This window comes from Hevea brasiliensis, chromosome 1 (genome assembly GCF_030052815.1).
Source record: "Hevea brasiliensis isolate MT/VB/25A 57/8 chromosome 1, ASM3005281v1, whole genome shotgun sequence".
Taxonomy (NCBI): Eukaryota; Viridiplantae; Streptophyta; class Magnoliopsida; order Malpighiales; family Euphorbiaceae; genus Hevea; species Hevea brasiliensis.
In genome coordinates this window covers 39,150,220-39,168,268 of record NC_079493.1, presented here as the reverse complement: position 1 = coordinate 39,168,268, position 18,049 = coordinate 39,150,220, and the positions used below count along the sequence as shown (strand labels likewise).

Genomic DNA, 18,049 nt, shown 5'->3' with positions numbered 1-18,049 from the left:
TTTAGCCTGAGCTAGATGAGAGTGCCGAACTTTAAGCTATCTGATTTCTTTAGAATGGAGCGGAATGATCTTAGAGTTCTCCTTGGAACTCAGTCTCCAAGGGTGTTAGTCATTAAGATCAAAAAGATCGAGCTCTACCTGGCTCTGAGCTTAAATAGGCAGCCTACTCGATTCAAGCTTGAGGGGGCAATCTCTAACTGGGTCAGTTTTACTAGCTTTTTATATCAGGCACAATCATAATCACTAAGTAGTTCTACCCATATTCTATGTTTGAGATTTCGTTCTTTCTAGTTGAAAATGTACTAGAGACTCTTATGATTAGTGAAAATTTCATATTTAGCTCCATATAGATAGTGTCTCCACATCTTAAGGAAAAGACTACGGCTGCCATCTCTAAGTCATGAGTGGGATAATTAGCCTCATGCTTCTTTAATTGCCTCAAAGCATAAGATATTACTCTGCCATTGTACATAAGAACACATCCCAAACCCACTTTAGAGGCATCATAGTAAATGGAAAAATCTTCATTGCCTGAGGGCAAAGCCAGCACTAGCGCTGAAATTATGCATTCATTAAGCTTCTGGAAGCACTCCTCACACTGATTACTCCATTTAAACTTCTTATTCTTCTGAGATATCCTAGTTATTGGAGCAACTATCTTGTAGAAATCAAGCACAAATCTCCTATAATAGCCCACCAAACCTAGGAAGCTCTTAATTTCAGTCATTGTAGTCATCCACGGCCAATCTGCCACTATTTCAACCTTTTTGGGATCCACTTCAGTTCCCATCTCTGACACTATATGTCTCAAGAAAGATATGCTCTTCAACCAAATCTCATACTTAGAGAACTTGGCATACATCTGATGCTCCCTCAATGTCTGAAGAACCATTCTTAGATGTTGTGCATGCTCTTTGGGGTTTGTGGAATACACTAAAATGTCATCAGTAAAGGTGATCACAAAGTGATTCAAATAAGGTCTAAATACCCTATTTATGAGTTCTATAAGTATAGTAGGGGCATTGGTTAACCTGAATAGCATCATAAGAAACTCATAATACCTGTACCTAGTTCAAAAAGCAGTCTTCAGAATATTTATCTCCTTGATCCCCAACTGGTGATATTCGGAGCTTAAGTCTATCTTAAAGGAATAACTAGCTCCTATTATTTGTTCAAAGAGGTCATCAACACAGGGCAAAGGGTACTTATTCTTCATGGTCACTCTATTGAACCATCTGTAGTCTATGCACAGCCTTAGGGATCTATCTTTCTTCTTCACAAATAATACAGGAGCACATAAAGAGAGGTACTCGATCTGATGAACCCTTTGTCCACTAAATCCTGCAATTATTCATTTAACTCCTTTAGCTCTGTAGCAGCTATCCTGTAAGGAGGAATAGAAATGGGTCTAGTGCAAGGTGGCAATCTAGGTAACTTCTCTAGAAACACATCTAGAAATTCTCTTGCCACAGGAACTGATCCTGGTCCACCTTTGTTTCCACAACTTCTTTAACATGTGCTATAAGCCCTTTACACTCTTTTTAAAGCATCTTTCTGGCTTGTATGGCTGAGATCATACCTTTTACAGGTCCTATTTGATCTTTTTGGAACACTACAATTGACCCATCATGTCCTTTAAACTCTACTATCTTACTTCTATAGTCTAGGGTAGTATAGTTGGCTGAAAGCTAATCCATTCCTAGAATGACATCAAAATCTATCAACTCTAGAACTATTAGGTAAGCTAGAAAACATTTGCCCTCAATCACCACTGGATAAGTGTAATAGATCATTCCTGTTACTAAAGGGTCACACTTCAGTCCACTAACAAGTAATAAACATTCTAAACTTGAGACTTCGAATCTTAATCTTAGGACTGTATCAGGATTAACAAAAGAGTGTGATGCACCTAAATCAATCAAAGCATACACATTAAAACTTCCTATGTAAAGGTTACCTAATACCACATTGTTGGAGGTATTGGCTTCCTCTTGTGTCATGGTAAATATCTGAGTTGGCACTGTTGAAGCCCTCCCTTGTGAACCTACTATGAAGGATGAAGAACCTTATCCTCTACCTTGTTCCCTTCTTGATGAGGAACCCACAGAAGTCTATCTCACTGCTAGTTGACCCTACTTATTAAGAAGCCACACTTTCCACATTGGGATACTCTAATGACATGTGTCTCTCTTGTCCACATCTATAGCACTCAGAAGTTCTGAACCTGCATGGTCCTCAGTGAGGTTTCCCATATCTAAACAACTAGAGGTATACAAACCCAAACTAGATCCACTTTCCATCCTAAGGCTTGACTTGACTCTGCTCTAAAATTTATTCTTCTTTTGTTTCTTGCCAAATTTCCCTCCTTTTCCTTCTTAGTTCTGGATGTAGAAACAGTCTTGGTTATGTGACTAAACCTCCCAGCATCTGTAGCCTTCAGAATGGCAGACTATTCAGCCTGGGTACTTTTTAAATCTAGACTCCATTTGATGATAGCCCTAGCTTTCATTTTCCTTGCTGCATCTATTATTAAATGAAAGCTGTGGGTTTTAGTAGCCAAAATTAAGGAAGGGTATCTAGAGTGCAGCTTCTAGGTGTACGTCTTAGCCTTTTTTCTATAAGTGTCATACTTCTGCCCTACATACTGCAAAAGATCCATAAACTTGTCTATGTACTCATCCACACTCATACTAGTTGTCTGTCTCAACTATTCAAACTCTACCACCTTTAACTCCCTAGAGCTTTTTGGGAAGGCTTAGTTGGTAAATTTTGCCATAAACTAAGACCAAGTCATGCTGTTAACTTTATCAGTAACATAAGCCTTATACCATTCTTTCGCCTTCTTACATTTCAAGGTAAAGTCAGCCATCTGAATGGCTCTACTGTCACTAGCACCCAACTCATCTACTATTATTTTGACCGCCTTAACATATTTAAAAAGATCATATCCTTCCTTTTATTTAGGTGCATCTAGCTTCAAGTAGTCCATCATCTTTGCATTACCTCTACCATTTGTCGCAGTCGCTTACGTAAGAACAGTTGGGGCTGAAAGAGGTGGTGGTGGTACTTACTCTCCTATAACTCCTCCTATAGGGTTCTAAGTTCGCATGTTGGTTAAAGAGCTATGGAGATATTGCTGGGGAGGATACATGGGATACAGTTTGAACTGTGGGAAGTAAGGTGGGTAGGCCATGTAGGAGGGATACTGAGGATAGCCCATAAACTTAAGGTTTTCAAAACTTCCTTATTGTGGATAGCCATATCCAAACCCATACTCTAGCCTTTGTTGAGATAGGGATCAAAATTCTGACTCATCTTCTCCTTCCGTAAAACTTTTTCTTCTCATCCTTCTCTTATCGAAAGGCTCAAGGTTCTCATGCTGTTATGAAAGACCATGAGAAACTTTTCGTGCATCTACTGACATTCTTGGTTGCATTGGAGGTTTTCATACTAACCTCAAAGACCACTTGAAGATTCTCCCCTTCCACTTCTACTTGCTCTCTCCCTGATAATAGGGTTAGCGGGTAATGCTCTAATACCCTCATTCTCTAGCAGGTCACAAGTCAACCTAATGGATCGTCTTGAACCTCACTTTTTCTTAAAGCAAGTAAGAAGTATTGAGCACACAAAGTTCATGTGGAGTCATATGAACACACATCATATTATCAAACATAGCACATATATAGCATATAACATGTAACAAATAGGGACCCAACCCTACTGGACATGTATTTCCCTAATTGTGCTGGTGAACATACTTCTTTTTCATACTTATCCTATCCCTTTACTAGCATCTAGGTCCACTCATCTAACCTAGATTTCTGATACCAAATTTGTAATAACCCAAACTGGGGGCCATTACTGGTGTTAAGGATCAGATCAGCTTAAAGCTACTGAAACCCATAGCAAGCCAAAAAAAAACCTATTAAACATGCACATGTTTTTGTATCCTACACTCTAAGCATACTCCAAAGCATTACACTTTAGTCTTTACATATATACTTAAACATTTTTAATATAAAATGGGTTCAAAATTTGAACCTTACATACATAAAAATCATTAATGTGTAATTAGTTCATACATACATACTCACATTAAGAGTTATCTTAGATTTCAACCATTCATAATTACATCCTTTACTTAAGATACAACAACTATCTCAATTTGAATACTAGCACAATAACTATTTCTTTACATATTACATGTTCACTAAACATACAACATACATATGAAAACTCTACAGCTACTACTGCTGCTTAACTTCAAAGAACTCTTTTATTCCTATAAACCTGCACCTGGGGTTAGAGGAAAAGGGGTGAGCTTACACAAGCTCAGTGAGTTAACTAACCAACAATAATTTATTTATCATTCATTTCATACATGTGCAATACATCATCTAAGTGAGTTTTCACATCATAAACATTCCACGTAAGATGGACTTGTCACTAGTGATTCCTCAGATCCAATATGCTTGACTCATACAAGGCTCCTCAAGACTTTCACTTAAAAGTAGGGTGCTAAGGGCTTATTAGGTCTCACTTGGTCTTACCACCATAGATCATGCATGATCACATCATAAACATATCATATAGATAACATAAGGGGAATTAGTGGGTCATCAAAATTCCATCATGCATTAACAAAAATTATGCAAAATGCAACATATTCATAATCTAGATACATACGCCTAAGTAAAAAATGAAATGATGCATGTGGATAATCATGAATTATATTTAAAGAATTTATATTTATTAGAGTTAAAATTACTCACCTTTTATAGCCTATTAACCATCTAACTTGAATGGTAGCTAGCCTTAAATCCTTAGCTTCTCGAATCTCTTAAGTTTGATCTTATAACATCAAAACCTAAGGAGTTATTTGAAGCTCTAAAACTCTATAACATAACAAATATCTTATTCTGGGCCTTTAGGAACCATAAAATCATGTTTTGAAACCTTAGAACTAAAGGAGAAATAAGGCTGCCAAGACCAAGTTCAGTTGCTGGATCTTGGACTTCTGCTGCTAAAGTCTTGGACTTCTACTACCAAACTTAGAATTTTTCTAGATTCTTACCTAAGAAACTGCATGATTCATCTACTGAAACAATGGTCTTCAATAGCCAAATCTGGGAATTTCCAAATTCCCAAGTCAAAAAACCTGTAAAATTCCTTCTCCAAAAGCATAAAAAATGATACTAAGCTCCCAAAACATGATCTGTCACACCTTACCCTTCTGTAAGATGTGGCATGATCCCATAGTATACTTAATAAATTACCAAACTTCGCCTACCGATAATATATTAAATGTACTATAAGGGATTTTGGCAAAATAAATTTCAATTTAAGGTTTGGTGTGGTGATAAAAATTTAATTTAAATGTTTTAAATTTGAGTATGAGTTATAAGACTTATTTGGAAATAATTAGGCACTTTTAAAATTTTGCGAAAATTTTGCGTGGTTACGGCTAAAATTATACAAAAACAGTTCTTCATAATCTGTTGAAAGATGATTTACAAAAAAATATATCATATCTAATTGGGAACTCAATCAACTCATTCTCAATAATTCTCATTTAAAGAAAATAATTCATTATTTACAATACTCAGGAAGAAATTTAAATGGTTGCATTCATTGAGATAACAAAATTAACATTACAAAATTTACATTTGATTACAATCCCAAATAATATTACAAGTATTTCTATACAACTACTCGAATGTGGTCACATACATATAATTATATGGTTACACCAAAACTTAATGTACAAGGGTATACCTATAATATTCCTGAAGATAGTCTCAACACGTTGTCAAGTCACAATCTCAAGTGATCTCATTCAGTTGCCCTATATTTCCTTTCACTTGTGATAGCATACAAAGCTATCGCTGAGTGGTGAACTCAGTGGTGCACAAACTAATAATTTAAAACTTAATATAAGTCATGCTTTGACAAATCATAACAAAAAGGCTTGAAATCTCTAAATTCTTCAAAATTCATGACATCCGAAAATCAATATTTTCAATCATGCAAATCATTCGTTTGAATGACATTTTGATCAAATAATAATAATTTATCCACATTTATCTTGGACCATGAAAACAATATAATATTTTTCAATCACTAACAAATATTTATTTTGATCACGTTTTATCAAAGTATCTATAATTTTAAGGGTGTTGCCAACAATTTGCACAGTTGGACCCATGACATAAAATTTTGGATCGATGTCGTGTTGTACACTATGACAAAGCAAACTCTCCCAATAACCGAGGCTAAAGGGAGGAACAAAGACTAGCTAGTATATATGAGTACTCATCCAAACTCTTCCTCAACTAGCAAGCCAGAGAGGAAGGAACTCAACCCCAAATAAGTGGAGGAGATATCTGTGACACCCCTTACCCGTCTACAGTGTAGCCAAGCAAGATTTGCCACACAGTGTGCCGGAACACAAGATCTTAACTCATTGATATTTATCATTTCAAAATTTATTTATTTATGGGTCACTAAGTGAAACTTATGAAATTGATATCAGTTACGTCATTTATTGAAATCTTAAATTTATTTGAGGTTCCGAAGATTTTCAGAAAATCCGGCAGAATGTCGACTAAAAATGGAGAAAACAGTTCTTCAAAACCTGTGGAAAACACTTCCAAATATTTTTTCCAATCATTCTTAATTCCAAATAATCAATATCCTCTCAACATTTCTCAACACAATTTTCAAAATTTTGTTCATATCACAATTCGAATCAATTTCATGAATAACTCCCCAACATTTTATTTTTCAACAAAATATACTGATAATTACTTACAGTAATATGTAATTTCATATATTTACATTATCATATGATTTCATGAGTTTGTAATTACAATCAAGAACTAGTACAAAATGCAAAGTACAAAATACAACCCAAAACCCTAATATCCTGCCAAGTGCACTGCAGATAAGAGGTGACTCTGGACTCTGCACAGATCTGACTAATCACCCGGTATGAGGTTTACTGGGCTCCCCAATTATGTCTCTAGTACCTGTGCGTGGCAAAAGTGATGCGCTAAGCAATACTGCTTAGTTGTGCCAATACAAAATAAAATAGCTAAAATAAAATGGATGTGCAGAATGTATGCTGATATTTTATGTAAACCAAGTTTCTGGAAATTATTGTAGTATTATTTGATTAAAATTTTGTAAGATTTATTTTGATAACCCAAGTAACCTATACTAGACAACTGGACTAGATAAATGGGTAAACTGGCACTGGGTACCAAGTACCTCAGGCCATCACACTATTGATCACATTGTGTCACTCGGTGTGCAATAGAACAACTAATAAGCTGTAATAATTATTAGGTATGAAACTCAATTATGGTAAACTCAATCAAAATAGCCAAAGGCTATTATATCACAGAAAGGCACGTAAGGCCATAAAACACAAAATGGCATAAAGCCATATGTAGTACTGCTAACAGAACCCTATTGCCATGCCAATCTATCCAAACCAATCTTACTAGGTCTACGAGGACATATTACAAAGCTCTTAATTGAATATTTGTATTTAATATGAAAGGTTACTATTCATTTTACTATTCGAGTCAAAATATTGACTTTCTCATACATAATAGTTACATGAGTTCTAACCATATGAATTAACCACATTTTGATTCACAAACGTGTTGGCATTGGTTGCTAATCACTACTTAAAACCAATAGACAATAAACCAAAATTTTTGGGTGCTAGTGTTCACTGTTCCATTAGGCAATTCTACAATGAGAATTTTTCCAAGTATTCTTAATCAAAGTTGTTCCTTTATGTGTCTTCTTTAATTCCATTTTTTAATCACTCTATTTGGAGTTTTCTAGCTCAAGTTATGCTACTTTCTTCAGGATTGGTCGGATTGGCATCTACCCAAAATTTCTGGGCAGAAATAGTTCTGGTAGTTTTGATACCCTGATTTTGGTTAGCAATTCAGATGGGTTATGATCAGAATTTGGTTTGGTGTTTTTCACTAAAGTTGTTCTAAATTTTTTAAGCTTTTCATTGATATAAATTTCAGGTCAATCGGACTTTTCTACACAGAGTTATGACCATTTGAACAAATACTGTTCATTTGGTCATTTTCTAGGGAAAAAATGTTAGTCACCCGGATTAGGGTAGTTTTTAGGTCAACTTGGGTTGGTTTTCTAGGCAGGGTTTCTTCATCAAAGTTGTGCCATTATGGGTCTAGTTTCATGTCCAATTAACCTTGCAGATTCCACTACTGAGGCTGAATATATTACTACATCAAATGCTGCAAAGGAAGCTGTTTGGATAAAGAAGTTCGTGACAGAACTTGCAGTAGTTCCTTCCATTGAGTCAGCAGTTCCACTACACTGTGACAACAATGGAGCAGTTATACAGGCTAAGGAACCCCAGTCTCACCAGAAATCCAAACACATAGAAAGGCTCTACCACATTATCAGAGAAATAGTTGGATAAGGCGATGTAGCCATGTAGATAATAGCATCAGCAGAAAATCCAGCTGATTCATTCACAAAGCCTATGTCAAAGACTCAGCTAGACCGACATCTTGAGAAGATGGGTTCAAGATATTGTAATGAATCGCTCTAGTGCTAGTGAGAGATTGTTATTAGCATGCCTTAGAGCATATCATTTAGTATGTATCTTGTACATCTTTTATTAATAAAAGGCACTTTTACTTTTTCGTTTACATAATATATTTATGTGTAATAGAAAAGGTCCATTAATATTTTGTTAGAAATTCTATTCTTAAGTTGTTAAGAATATGAGTGACAGTATCTCTAGCACAAAGTATCATAAATAGGTTCACAATCGAGGATACTTCATAATAAGGACATGACTTATCCAGAAAGATTGTATTCATGTTTGTTCTCAAGTTATTTATATGAGATATAAATAAGATGGAATGGTGAGTCTCATGCCATATAACAAACATGATAGGCACTTATACATGATAAGCAGGCCGAACCAGTGACGCTTATGACAAGCACATGGAGTTTACTCTTGTCAATGTATTGTCATAAATCATATCAGTGCATATAATCTTTAGACCTGAGATAGCACAGTTATCTTGTATATAGGTGGTTTGAGTTTGATACTGCTTTCATACTTGTGTTGTGTATGGGTATATGGGCATGTGTTGGCTCCTACTAGTTATATATGGAGGTAGGTGTTGATCAAGATGGAATCTGTTCCTCTAAGTAAATAGGGATAAAATCCTATGTTCATTTAATTATTCTTGATGTTTCAAGTTTCTGGCTAGTACAGATAGATTTAATCAGAAAAGAGTTTCTGATGAGAAAATCTTTTTAATCAAGAACTGGAATTAAAAGAGAACATAATATTCGTAGCAAATGGGGTTTGACATAAACCATGACTCCAGCTTGAATTGGGATTTTGTAACAGAGAGATTCTAGTGCATGGTAACATATGATTATAGGTTCATTTAAGGTAAACCTTATTACTAATTAGGTGGCCATGGCATGCTATGCTAGGTGTCAACCATGGTCTATGAGGTGTATAAAATGATTTAGAGAAATCATTTATGGTAAGAAAGAGTTATGATGATATTAAGAGTTGGTATCATGTCTCATTGCCAATTAGTGATGATCCTAGTAAGTTACACACATACATAAGTAATCACCAAATTAAATATGATTTAATTAATTAATTAAAGAGTTTAATTGATTAATTAAATAGGTTTGGTTTGCAAGTAGATTGCAAAGTCCCTAGCATTACTTGAAACCAAATCTAGATTATTGGATGTATAGTATAAGTTAAATTTATATTTAAAGTGTTTAAATATGAATTTAATTAATGAGAAATTAATTAATAAAGATTAATTAATTAATTAATATTTGATATAAATTGATTAGAAGAAGAGAAATAATTATTTTGGGTTGAGAACTCAAAATTAAAACATAGGGGCATTTTTGTCATTTCACAGGGTGACATGTGGCACCATGTGATGATGACATATGGCACTAGACATAAGCTTGCCAAATATCTTTTAATCATGTAAGATGATTAAAATTAAGATTAAATATATGTTTGACACTTGGCACAATGTGATTGGGTCAATTAAACCTAGAACTAATCAGAATGTGACATGTGGCAAGGGTTTTAAGTGGTGACCTAGCTATATAAGTGTTGTTATGAAAAGAAAAAATAACAATCAGCTGCTGCCTCCTTTGTACTATGACCCTTGAGGCTCCCATTCTCTCTTCTTCTTCATTTCTCATCAATTCCAAGAGATTAGTAAACAATCTCTTGAATTAAAAATACTAGAAATTATTTCTAGTGTCCTGTTTACATCTTTAATCTCTTAAAAGGAAAAACTTAATTTTCTAATTAATAAAAAAAGCTTTATAAGCTGTTCAAGGGCTGCCATAGGTGATCTTGGTGTGGACAAGCTAGAGGGACAACATATGGTGTCCTAAATACGCATCCCAAAGGCACAAATACGCTGCAGTACATCAAGAGGTTAGTGTATTTGTTCTTAATTTAATCTAGGGTTCTAAAATTAATCTGATTAATTCTAAAATCTTAAATGGCAAATACAGATCCAAAAATGTATTAAAAAGAGTATTTAATATGTTGTTTATCATTAAAATCAAATAGATAAAAATAAATCTTGCATGATGCATGTGACCCTAGGTGAAAATTTTTGAATTCAATGATATAAACTTGTGTTTTTCATGCTTCCACTGCTTCATACATGAGCAAACCCTAATTTTGCTTAAGTCTCCAAGTTCTCAAAGTTCAATTTATGCATTAAACTTACAATTTCAACTTATATCATGTCCTTAAACATGAATTGAGTGAGAGAGAGAATAAATTGGGCACTAATCTTGTTAGAATTCCCTCTTGAGCTTGCTAATCTTCAAGATTTTTCCCTCAAATTGCTGCCTCAAGACTATTCTAGTTGCAAGGATCAAGTTTAGTGAAGGTGGGATGAGGTTTTACGGTGTGAAATAAGAGTTATGAAGAGAGAGAAAGGAGAAAGCTCTAATGGAGTTGAGAGGAATGGGCTGCCGAACCAAGAAGAAGAAGAACATAAAATTTGTTTCATTTTTTTGTCTCAATTATTGATAATTATCCCTTTTAAGTTGCTTGGTTAATTCCCATTGGTTAGGATTTTAAGTTTATTCATTTATGCCATCATAATTATGTCATAAATGTGAGTTTTGTTTTATTTTCATTTCTTTTCTTTTCTATCCATTTTTAATATAATTTTCATAAATTTTTATTCATATTTTATGTCATATAATTTATTTACTTAATTGGACAAGTTGGTCAAAAATCGTCTCTGAAGGTGAAATGACCGAAATGCCCTTCGTTTTGCTTAACGAACCAAAATTGTCTGTACAAATCTAAAAATTTTTTAAAGCATTTTCTTGGCATTCTAATGCCATCGAAACCTCAATGACTCTTCTCTGGAGTCCCAAAAATTATTTCACGGATTTTTCCTCGAGTTTAGGGCTACTAACTGTGAAGACAACAATTTCCCGTTAGGTCGCCCATCGCTAGGGCACCGGCTCATTTTAACTTTAGTGCATTTCATTTTTAAAAATTTTCCTTAATTTTTCTTATCATTATTTGGTTTATTTATAACTTCTCACTCTAGTCTAATTATGATTCCAAATATTCTAGCTGCCCAAATTGACATTGGTCACCGGAACAGTAGAACGTATGGATTAGCTAAAGTGAGGATGTTACAATATCTCACTAGACAAGCTAATGAGAAACACAAAGCATATTGCTATGTCAACTGTGGTTTCAAAACATATTTAAAGAAATTTCATTCACAAAATACATTTATAAAATAAATAAACACATTCAATTATAGTAAATTCATGCACAAGGTTGTTAACACATCAAGTTCGTAAAACACTTCTAAAGACATTCAAATACCGATCCACCCCCTTGCTATAATGAAATCAGGGGCCAACATCCGCCTTTCCATAATACAGAGTCATTTCACAATTCACAACTTTCAAAACAATGTAAATAATTCTTTAAATGCATAGGAAAATCATATTTCATTCATATAATTTCTTTCAGCAATTTAAAGTTCTCAATACCATAAGAATCATAAAACATTCATATAAACTTATTCAAATTCATTTCAAAGTGGAAAACAATTAAAAGAGTTAGTTGTGCACAAACCTCTTTTACTTGTCTTGACTTAACCCAATCTATCTCCTTTCTTGGAAGGCTCCTTTCCAACTGAAACACATAATTAAAGTGTCTTAATACTCATCCTAGATGTTTCCAATAACTAATCCAATAATTGCACTATACATACTTAAGTTATTTATGAAGTGTCCTAAGATTTGAGTTATTGTATTTGATAATATTGTGGTTACTATTCACATTACTATTCACCTTATTTGTAACACCCCTATGTTCGGTAGTGCGTTCTACTGTTCCGGTGACAGTGTCTGTCTGGACAGCTAGGATGCCTAGAACTACACTTAAATATGGGTGAGGAGACATAAAATAATGAAATACAAGAAAAGAAAATACAAGAAAAATAAAGGAAAAATAATAGCAATGAAATGTAACCAAGTTAAACGAGCCGAGAACCATAGCGATGGGTGACAGCACCGGGAAGTTGCGGCGTGGATGGTTGACTAGCCCTGGACTGCGGGGAACCCTGAGAAATATTTTTAAGACTTAAATAAACATCTATTGAAGTATAAATGATATTAGAAATGTCAAAGACAAATTAATTAATTAGTACAAAGAAAAATGAGAAATTGAGAAAATGACAAAACTCGGTGTTATCGAAAAATCGGGAATACAACCCGAACAGGGGCATTTTGGTCAATTGACACCCTAAGTTGGCTTTTGACCTAAATGCCCATTAAAAATAAGTAGTATTAAATTTTGGAAACCTATGAAAGAATTGCAATTATACATGTAATGAAATTTAGGGAAATGTGGAGGATCAAATGCAATTATGAAAACTTTAGATTAAACTAATTTTAATTTTAGTTAGTGGAGGAGTATGTGTCATATAAAAGCTTAAAAAAACAGAATTCCCTTCCATTATCTTCTACCACCTTCTTCTTCCTTAAAGTTTGCCTTGGCTGAACCAAAGCGTGGAAGAAACCCTCCCATGGCTGCCTCACAAACAAGTTCTCTCTCACTATGATCCAAGCTTCCATTTGTTAAAGTTCCTTATTAAAGTTGTTCTATACAGCTTGGGCAACATTTTGGGAGTAAGAAAGGAAAGTTTTGGTGGAGTTTTGAAGAACTTCAAAATTGGTAAGTGAGTGTTTTCAATTCTTGTTTCATTAAAAGTGTAACCAAGGTTGTAGATAGTTGATTTGTGGAAGAATTTTTAAAGTTTGATGAATTAGGTGGAAATGTACATTTTGGCAGCCATGGAACTTCACTATGAACAGTTTGTTCTTACATGTAAATAGTGGTTTGAATGATGATTTAAATGTTTGATTGTATTATAGTTAAATTCCATGAGTAAGGTTTGATTTGTAAGCTTGAAAATTGCACATGGAGGTTGATGGGTATGTTTTGAGTTCATGAAATATTGTTGAATTATGTTATCATTGATGGCAGCATGTGTATATAAATAATTGTTTGAATTTGGACATAGAAATGAGGTATGTCATGCGGTTAATTGTTGTAATTGGACTTGGAAAAATTTTGAGTTATAATGTGTTTGTTGAGAGTGGTTACAAGCAGCCAAAATGACAAAAAATGTAAAGTAAAGTGTGTTAATGTTATGGTACAAACCAGAATTGGCATGGAAGAGTTAATTTGGTAAGTGTTGGATGTGTAATTGGTAAGGATGAACAATGTGTAATAGGGCAGTGTATGTTTTGGTTTAGAACCTTAAGTGTGTGGCTCCAATTGGTATGAGAACAATTGAAGGTGAAACTAGGCATAAAATATGCCAACTTTTATGAAGGAAGCTTACCAAAATTCTACCTAGAAGGTAACTTGAAAAATGACCAAATCCGGATTAGTGACTTGAAAGCCTGAAAATTGATCATTTGGGCAGTAGTTAGTTTTTTTACCATAACTTACTCAAAACAGGTCTAATTGACCTGAAAATTTTCCATGAATAGTTGAGACATATATCTACAATTCTTATGAAGACACCAAAGCCTAGAAATGGCCAGAACCAAGCCAAATAGCTTACACAAGTTCAGGTCCAAAAACTGGCCGAATCAAAAGTGACCTAAAAATGACCTCAAGTTACCATTTTGGTACATTATGTCCAGCATTGGTAGATTGACTATAACTTGGTCTACACAACTCAGAATGACCTGAAATTTTACCCCGCGTGCAATAAGACATAGACCTACAAGTTTTTAGTTTGGACCGAAACCCGAAAGCCAAGAGAACTTGGTCGTCCGGTTAGGTTAAATTAGTATACCGAAATCCAATAAATTGCAATAAAATGCAATATACTTGAAAGTGAATTTGGCAACATGTACCAACACTAAAAGGCCATAAAATGTAACAAATTGGTAAAATTAAACCTAAGTCACCTAGAGTGCATCGAGGGTCAACATTTTCGGTTAACTAAGGAAATAATAGAAATCAATAAATTAATTATTAAGACTTATTGTTAGAGAGGTTTAAATGAGTACTGAAACACTTCAAATTGTGTGTTTCAGTTAGCAAAGACTCAGGGAAGGAGAAGGAAACACTGAGTCAAGGCCAAGAGACATTTATCAGAGGTTTGTGCATAATAATTATTTCTTTTGAATTTTTCAATTAAAATAAATTATGACTATTTGTCTGTTATTGTTTAAATTGTGAAAACTTGTCTTAATGATATTTGATGTATACTTATTGCTTAAAAAACATTGTAAATGGTTTGAAACCACAGCTATCATGTATATTGATTGAATTCCTCGCTAGCATGTCTAGTGGGATGAATTGACTTTGAATTCCCTCTCTGCTGAAGTGTTGATGTGTGTGCCTGTTGAGGACGAATAGAATGAGTACTCATATTATTGCTAGCTAGCTATGTTATTCCTCATTAGCCATTGGCTTTTGGGATGAACTAAACTTTGGAACATGATTATGCAGTGTGTGTGATTTATTGATACTTATTGTGATATTGTGAAATGGAGTTTAAATTCTTTATGACATTTATTGTCTTTGAATTTAACTATGGTTTTAAGTATCCACTATTCATACGACTTATGATTTATGATTTAAAGTTGCATTTTGTTAATGTTGTGCACCACTGAGACATTGGCTCAGTGATAGCTTTTCATTATTGTCGCAGGTAGATAGACTGACAGGGCAGCAGACTAAGCTGCTAGTGCTACATTGAGAGTTCATCGGGTATATTGAGTATACCATATTTTGCATTTTGTACTGTAATGTATGTTCACTGTATGTATATATTGTTCTTGGTTTTGAATAGTTGTAAATTAAAATTGTAAATTAAATTTATAAATTATTTTGTCTTGTAAATATTGTGATATATTTCTTTTATCTCAGCTTTTGAAAACACTAGAAAATTATTGTGAATTTGAGTTGGCAAATGTTGAGAAGCTTATTGTGTTGATTGGATATTGGAGTTTGGGATTGAGAAAAATATTGGAAGTGCTTTTTACAAGTTTTTGAAGAACTGTTTTATTCAAAATATAGATGGCACTCTGCCACAATTTTTATAAAAATTATTAATACTTCAAATGTGTTATCTAGTGTCATTTCAGTTAAAAAAAAAAATTTAACACCTGTAAATAGTGCTCACCACTTTGTAAAGAAGTAAGAAAAGGTTTAAAATCCCTTGTAGTGTATTTAATGGGTTATCAGTATACGAAGTTTGATAATTCATTAGGTATACTACGGGATCATGTTATGCCTTACAAAGGGGTAGGGTGTGACATGTTTAAGTGGTATCAGAGCTAGTTTTTAAATTCTGTTTTCACCTATAATTTGAATATTCTTTCTTTATAGTACAACTGCTCAATATCATTGTTTGATACATACAGTACATTACATTATAAATATGCATTAACGGGAGGAAATCTCCTTGTGTTATTTGTTCAGGAGGTCTAAGATCCTCGAATTGACTATGGAAGAGGGTGATTGTTTAGTCGATCAATCGATAGAGGCTAAGGTGCAAGAGGATGCCCCAGCGCTGCACAATGTAAGTGGATTAGCTGCGCTAGCCCCCTCAGTACCGCAGTTTCCTGCTCAGTTCGCTCAGCAGATGGCTACAATGTTCCAACAGATGGCTGGTAACATGCCTACTCAAGTCCCACTACAGACACCAGTGGTACAACCACAGTCTTCATCTAGGCAGTATGACAAATTGATAAAATATGGGGCTACTGAGTTTAAGGGGATAGTAGATCCTCTAGAGACAGAACAATGGTTAGAGAGAATGGATAGGGTGTTCAAGAAGCTACATTGTACTGAGGAGCTTAGATTTGAATATTTAGTGTCTCTGCTACAGGGGGATGCATATGACTGGTGGAAAACCATTCCCCATAGTCTAGTAGAACCTTCAGTGCTAACATGGAATGATTTTTTGCGGGTGTTCAGACAAAAATATGTCCCTGATGCTTATGTGGACCAGAAGCTACAAGAGTTCCTAAGTCTGAAACAGGGGAGTAGATTGGTGGCTGAATAGGAAAGGGAATTTTCTCGCCTGAGCCATTATGCAGTAAGTCTACTTTCTACCAGTAGGGATAGATGTAAGAGGTTTGAAACCGGCTTGAAGCCCAGTATCAGATTACAAGTGGTCGGATTCAAACATAACAACTTCTCTGAGCTTATTTCTTAAGCACTAGAATTAAAAAGAATTGAATCAACCGAGAAAAAGAAATCGGATAAGAGGAAAAAAGAGGAAAGTCGAGAGAATGAGTTCTAGTGGTCCTACTGGAAAGAGGAAGAACTTTGGGGGACACAGCAGAGATGGTAAAAAGTCCAGTAGGGGAAGATATTCGGGACAGAAACCTCCTCTATCTGGTCAGCAGAGTACCAGAAATTCCTACCCTCCCAGCCAATGTGAAACTTGTAGAAGAAATCATGGTGGGTTGTGCTACAAGGCCATAGGAGCCTGTTATAACTGTAGAGGCACAGGGCACTTTGCCAAAGACTACACCGGTACTTGCAGAGTTGGACCACCTCCTACTACTGCAGAAGGGTCAGTTCAGAGTCTTGTCACCAGAGGTTCACAACCACCTAACAGAGGTAGAGGCAGGGGTAGAGGTAGTCCAGCAGGCAGCCAAGGCACTGTGAATCAAACAGAGCAAGGCAGTGCTCCAGTCAGAGTCTATGCAATGAGATCCGGTTCTACCCCATTCCTATGTGAGTACTAGCATCATTGATTGTATTGTTTTTCCTGTGTGAAAAAACTTTGAGGTGCTAGTGTAACATAACAAGGCAGGACAAGAGTGGGTGGTATAGAATGTATAAGGATTGTCCCCTTTAGTGATCCACTTACATTTTTTTCTCTCTTCTGATGCCCTGCCTTTAGATGATATCATATCATCTCATCTTGGGATTGGGTTAGCTGCATCACGCCATGATTGATTTGGATAGAAGATCTCTATGCAATGAGACAGAGAGAAGAGGCCGAGACATCTGATATTGTGGCTGGTACCTTCTCAACTTTTAATCAAGATGTGTTTGTGTTATTTGATCCGGGTTCTACCCATTCCTATGTGAGTACTAGCATCATTGATTGTATTGTTGTTCCGTGTGTGAAAATGGACTTTGAGGTGCTAGTAACAAGTCTGCTAGGACAAGAGGTCAGGGTCAATAGAATGTATAAGGATTGTCCTTTAGTGATCCAAGGACATACTTTTCTATCTGATCTCATTGAAATGCCCTTTAGAGATTATGATATCATCTTGGGCATGGATTGGTTAGCCAGGCATCACGCCATGATTGACTGTAGACTGAAGATAGTCACTTTTGGTCTCCCTCAGTACAGTGATGTGGTAATACATGGGGAGGGGTAGTTATTGCCATCAAACATCATTTCGGCTGCACTAGCCAATAAAATGATCAGAAAGGGATGTAAAGCAT

General features: G+C 35.0%; 1 protein-coding gene across 1 annotated transcript; it reads right to left on the bottom strand.

Annotated features, from left to right (window-relative positions):
- Positions 1–253: 253 nt before the first annotated feature.
- On the bottom strand, positions 254–892 carry LOC110644042 (uncharacterized mitochondrial protein AtMg00860-like). The gene has a single exon (XM_021796645.2). It carries the CDS (start codon positions 890–892, stop codon positions 254–256), a length of 639 nt encoding a protein of 212 aa, XP_021652337.2.
- Positions 893–18,049: the final 17,157 nt, after the last annotated feature.